The following is a 6,161-nucleotide window of genomic DNA, read 5'->3' as shown; positions in this document are numbered from 1 at the left end:
AGATTATGGATTAAAGAAAATACTAAAAATATCCATTAGAGGTTTCGCGACGGCGGTGCGTGTTAAGCATCGCATCTTTGTGTTTTATATTTGGGAAAATTTTGCTTTTTGTCTATACAAAAACCTACAGCAAACAAGAAGATAAAAGCAAGCCAAATAACCGAAATTCTTGAAATATCGACTTTGTATTCGGGCAAAGCTCGCTTGCTGTGGAAGGGTTTGGCTCGTGAAATCGAAGGTTTGTTTCGATTCTTTTCAGTCCTAGGCCTTGGGTTTGTCTTTGCTTTTTAGGGTTTCAAATTCTCCATCCTTACATGCTCTATTGACTCCCGTTTTATGCCATTTACCTGTTTGTGAAAATGCTCCTGAGATCTTGTCCTGGTTTATCAGAAATTGTGTATTAAAAAGTTGAAGGAAAAAGGCCAATGAAACAATCCAAGGATCCATTCGAAGCAGCTTATGAGGAGCAAGAGGAAACGCCACCTGATTCGCCCGTTGGTCCTGATGAGTTGGATACTCAAGCTCCTGCTGCATCTCAGGACCCTTCTGTTGTACCTGAAGACGATGACATTGGAAGCTCTGGCGTCCATCCCGCTGACCCATCCACTTCTACTCCTGTGTTGGCTGCTGCTAGAAGCAAGCCCAAAAACAAAGACGACGAGGATGATGAAGAGGAGGATAATATGGAGGTTGAGCTTTCTAAGTTCCCGTCCAGTGCTGACCCTGATAAAATGGCCAAGATGCAGTGAGTACATATATATTATGTTCATACAGATACATTTATGTAGCTTCTCCTCATCGTTCGAGATGTTTTGCTCTTCTTGCTTTTCTGGGTTATCCTGTTCTCATTACCTAACTTTTAAGACTGCTTTTACTGATAGGTTAATGATTCAGCCTATTTTTTATGAAGGTTGTAATTAAATTAGGTCTCCTGGAAATATTTTTTTTCTCGTAAAGCTGTGTTTGGATCATTAGTGAGTATTTGAAGGCCTGCTTTTCTAAAGGTGTTGCTGATCATTTAAGATTTAGAAATAGTGAGGGTAAATGTTAGTGGGGGTGCTCGTCTTTGCTTTTCCTGCACTATTTTGTTTGAGTTTGTTTTTTACTTTTGGTGTTTTGAGCTACCACAGTGTTGGCAAATGGAAATTTAGGAATAATGAGGCTGCATTAGTGCAAAGCTTCACATTTATGCGTGATATGCATTATATTTGAGGGTTCTAGACTGACGAGCTGGGCCAATGAAGTTGATGAATTTCATTTTTTTCCTCTTTTTATTGCTTTTTTTTTTCTTCCCCCGAGAGGAAGGTCGTGTATGTTCTCCATGATTGGATTGATTTCTTTCTACACAATAATTAAATTATTAAAAAAAAAAACCATTCCTCTACGTTGTAGATGCTACCATCTCATCTATTTGATGCATTCTTAGTCTATGTTGAAGCATTTCCTTGTCCAAGTTGACCTAGTTTCTACCAAACCTTTTGACCTTTTTCTTTCACCCGGATGAATCATCATGCATTCAAGTCCTGATTTAAGCCACTTTATCGTACACAGGCATATTTCCTAACTCTAAGCATCCTAGAAGACACCTAACTTTTCTACCATGTAAGGTGGGAATCGGAATTTCTATAAGTCATTCACATGTGCTTTTAGAAGGCTAGACACTAACTACTTCAAAATGTTAGCTTAGCTTCCTAAAAATCTTAATTTCAATTTGATGATACTCTGGCTCTGTTAAATAGCATAATAAAGTCGAAAAATACTCACTCCATCCATTTTTTTATGATGTTTGTCTCTGGAAATTTTGATGTGATGACTGTCTTTACTGGCTACAGTCAATTCCCACCTGTCTTTTTGGTGATGGAATACAGGAGCTGCATGTGGTAAAGTTTTCTGGCAAAGTTGGTTTTGTGACAGAAGGTTTTAGGCTTGACTATATATTTTGTGAACTGAAATGATTGCTCAAGACCTAGGTTGAGATCATAGTATACTAAAATAATAGATCTATATTATATCAATTAAGAAGCATTTGGTTGCAATATATTTAATTTACTAACTCTTTTTCCCTTTCCTTCTGGCTTCATGTTATACTGGTACTATATTTGATTTGTTATATTTCTAATGGACATGTTTAAAGCAATGTTTTGTTTGTTCATTCTTATAGTATTTACGTTGATACCTAACCAACTAAATTATTTACCATTAATAGAAGTAGCTGGATCAATTTATGTTGGTCATCTATTGGAAAGGATGTTTAAGTTTTTTTTTTTTTTTTTTAATTTTTTTAAAAGGTTTTTTTTGGTATGGGAAAAAGGATATGTATGGATTTGAGCATCTGATGTCTTGCATTATTTCTCCAGTGGTGAATGTCAAGTTATTAGAGTATGAACAGACTTAATGAGTAAATTGAGGAAGTTTGATTATTGGGATATAGAGTTGTTAAATGTTAACAGTATCAAAATACCAGAAGAACTACTGAGTTGTTAAGGTTTCAGCTGATGGTCAGGAGTCCTGAAAATCAACAAATCATCAAAGTAGAAGCAACACTGGTGACAATGGTTCAAATAAGTATGGATTTGGCTCACTAAGAGCCAAGCTCTAACCCTAAGGACTAGTAATAAATTCTTCCATATGGAATATATAAAGAGGTGGTGCAACATCCTTTGCTAAACTGACAAAGTAAATTGTAATGTACTGTTATGCATCTGAGACATGCATGAAATCATTTGTAAATAAGATAATTAAAAGGCCATATGAGATACATTGGATGCTTCATGGAAGATGAAATGACACTCAGTTGTTTTCTCTTTCCATTATTTGATTAAGTATGAAAAGGCAAATTCCTCTGAATTGCTTTTCTTTGTTTCTTTTTCAGGGCTATTTTATCGCAATTCACTGATGAACAGATGAGCAGGTATGAATCATTTCGCAGATCTGCTCTTCAGAAGGCCAACATGAGAAGGGTACGCTTTATCCATTACTGCATTCTTCTCTCTTTCCCCATCTTCTCTTCTGTTTTATCCCTTTCCTTGGCGTGTGTCCTCTTAATTAGATATATTGACCAGGTAGTGTTTACTTTTCCCAAGAATTTTTGTCCTGATGTAATGGATTTGAGAACATGGGTTATTAGGGGGTTTGCTGTATATCTTTACCGTGATCATGAGGCTATTATCAAGCCAATGGAGTTATTTCATGCATATGTCACAAATAGAAAATAAAGAAGAGGAAACAGAAGAGGTAGGGAAAAAGATAAACAAGGGGGAGAAAACATAAAGGAAAGAAGATGAAACAAAAGAATAGGAAAAAGATAAATAAGGGGTAGAAAACATAACATGGACTGCCACATTAAAGGTGGATTTTGTCCCTGCATGTGGGGAATAAGTATTACTTTTTCCCCTGTTTTAGCATTCTTGATATGTACATCAGTTCTCGTACAAGTTGATTTCTTCATCCATCATGAGGCTATTATCAAGCCAATGGAGTTATTTCATGCACATGTCACAAATAGAAAATAAAGAAGAGGAAACAGAAGAGGTAGGGAAAAAGATAAACAAGGTGGAGAAAACATAAAGGAAAGAAGAGGAAACAAAAGGATAGGAAAAAGATAAATGAGGGGTAGAAAACATAACATGGACTGCCACATGAAAGGTGGATTTTGTCCCTGCATGTGGGGAATAAGTAGGCAAAATAAACCCTACAGCTTGTACATGCACAACCTGCTTGGTTTGCAAATTACTTTTCCCCCCGTTTCAGCATTCTTGATATGTACATCAGTTCTCGTACAAGTTGATTTCTTCATCCATTAAAGTTTAGTCTTAATTGATTGCATTTCTGTTATGTTGTGAATGCAGTTGTTGGTAAGCATCACTGGATCCCAGAAAATTTCTTTACCAATGACAATTGTAGTTTGTGGAATAGCAAAAATGTTCGTTGGTGAACTTGTTGAAACAGGTTTGTGTTTATTTCCCAGTTATCAATATTATTGTTTTCTTTAATTTCATTTCCAGAATAATAATGCTTGTCACTTGTAAATCCAAATACCATGTAAATGAGAAGGGTAGTAACTTTCGTCTCTATGACCATAGACCATAGTAAAGATGTAAGGTGCATTGAGGCACAGAGAGGTCCTAGAGCCTGCACACAAAGTGTGTGGTGTAGGCGCATGCCTATTAGAGGTGAGGTGCAAAAAAAATAAAATTTAAGATCAAGCTTTCATAATAGAAGACAACTATCTCTTATAATATTACTCAGGTTTACAACATAAAACAATCAGAATCATAGCTACATTGCTTTTGAAATCTAAAATAAAAATGAAAATAACGATTTTAGAAAACTTAAAACCATAATCCTACAAATAATCTGTAAAACAACCCTGAGCCGACTGCTCATTATCACGCACAACATATTCTCTTCATCAATTCTCTTCTTCTTCTTCATCTTCTTTCTACTCTTGAAAAGCATCCAGAAAAGAAAAAAAAAAAGCATCCAGAGAATGGGGTCTGAGAGGCATCTAGGAAGGAGAAAGAAACAAAAAAGTGACCAAGAGGCAGGCAGCGGAGACTCTAAAGAATGAAGACAAAAAAGGGGTTGGGGGTGGTGTCGTGGTTCATTATTTTTTAGATCAAGTAGGAGAAGAATAAATGAGGGAAAAAAATGATGAAGAAAATTTTCTATTTAGAAGAAGGGAAGACCTAAATTGACTTGGAGGAGAGTAGTACAACATGACTTAGAAGCATTACACATTTCTGAGGATTTAACCCAAAATCGTTTAGAGTGGAAAAAGCGAATCCATATAGCCGATCCCAAATTTTTGGGATAAAGGCTTAGTTGAGTTGAGTTGAGTTGAGTTGAGTAGAAGAAGGGAAGACCGGGAGGAGCTGGAACAAAAGGAAAGGAAAGTTGAGTGGAGAAGAATATAAAAGGATGATCAATAGATAGAGAGATGGATGCAGGAAAAAATGGAAGGTAGGCATGCCTAGGCATGTGCCTTTCACCTGGCTTAAGGTGGTTGCTTGATGAAACGTGCTCACCTTTTGTGGATTGAGGTGCTTGGGCTGGTTACTCCAGCACCTGGGGCCAGATACACCTTTAAACAACTATGGCATAGAATTAACTTCTAGCACCTTGCAGTTAACTCCTTGAGAAATGCATGAGAAAAAGTCATCTTTTGTGTGGTTTAGGGTGCATGAAAATTTTTATATAGAAATTTAAATAGCTCAATCTTCTGCCATTTTTCATTTGGTTACTATGGTTTCCAGCCAGAATGGTAATGACAGAGAGGAAGGAATCTGGGCCAATCAGACCTTGCCACATAAGAGAAGCATATAGAAGGCTAAAGCTTGAAGGCAAAGTGCCAAAGAGATCTGTACCAAGGTTGTTCCGATAGATTTACCTAAATGCAAATTTGTTGGTTGATTTCTCAGGTTTTTATTTTTACATGAATATATATGTACATGATTTGACATGTTAGTCTCTTATTTTGCTTTCTCCTGCCAATTCTATCTTCTATATATTTCAGTTACATGTGCACTTATTTGCCTATTCTTTCATTAGCTAGTTCTATTACTACTTTATCATGCAACAACAACAATCAAGCCTTAATCCTTTACTAGTTGGGGTTAGGTATATGGATCATTTTTTGCCATTCAGTTGTATTAGACATCAAATCCGCATTAATATTCCTACCCTATCAATTGGTCCTGTGTAGTGAGAATAGAATTTTTCTTTACCTATCAAAGTAGACTGAGGTCAAGCTGGAAACTACTGGATCACAATGCCAATGCTTTCACTTTTAAAAACAAAAAGTTAAAACTGCAAAAATCTATTAAGATTTTGTTTTTCAATTTTATATGCATCACTCTATTAGGATACATATGAAGAAGGATTGGTACATATATGTAATTCAATCATGTTTTAAAGAAATATGCATGGAACAAATGGAAGAAAAAAAAATTTTGAATTTTTATATTTGGGATTGAGAAAAAAATGAGAGAATCTAAATCCTAAAAAAAAAATATTTATAATTTGAATGGAATGGAATGATATCTATGGAATTGAGACGTTAAAAAGTTTATTTTATCCATTTTGATTCTTAAATTTTATCAAATTATTTAACTCTGCTTAAATCAAAATTTTTTATTCAATTACGTACATTATTTTTTTTT

At 35.4% G+C, this 6,161-nt stretch overlaps 1 protein-coding gene across 3 annotated transcripts; it reads left to right on the top strand.

Annotated features, from left to right (window-relative positions):
* LOC110669118 (transcription initiation factor TFIID subunit 11) lies at positions 1–5,530 on the top strand. Of its 3 annotated transcripts, none has more exons than XM_021830618.2 (5): positions 1–238; positions 409–745; positions 2,873–2,960; positions 3,849–3,948; positions 5,256–5,530. In XM_021830618.2, the coding sequence occupies exons 2-5, from the start codon at positions 426–428 to the stop codon at positions 5,381–5,383; spliced, it is 636 nt and encodes a 211-aa protein (XP_021686310.2). In that variant the 5' UTR covers positions 1–238; positions 409–425; the 3' UTR covers positions 5,384–5,530. The 3 variants fall into 3 exon arrangements, with proteins under 3 accessions (XP_021686310.2, XP_057985989.1, XP_021686309.2); XM_058130006.1 differs by having other exon boundaries at positions 391–745; XM_021830617.2 differs by having other exon boundaries at positions 1–745.
* Positions 5,531–6,161: the final 631 nt, after the last annotated feature.

Source organism: Hevea brasiliensis, chromosome 11 (assembly GCF_030052815.1).
Source record: "Hevea brasiliensis isolate MT/VB/25A 57/8 chromosome 11, ASM3005281v1, whole genome shotgun sequence".
Lineage (NCBI taxonomy): Eukaryota > Viridiplantae > Streptophyta > Magnoliopsida > Malpighiales > Euphorbiaceae > Hevea > Hevea brasiliensis.
Note: the sequence above shows the minus strand (reverse complement) of the source record. Positions and strands in the feature narration are given on the sequence as shown.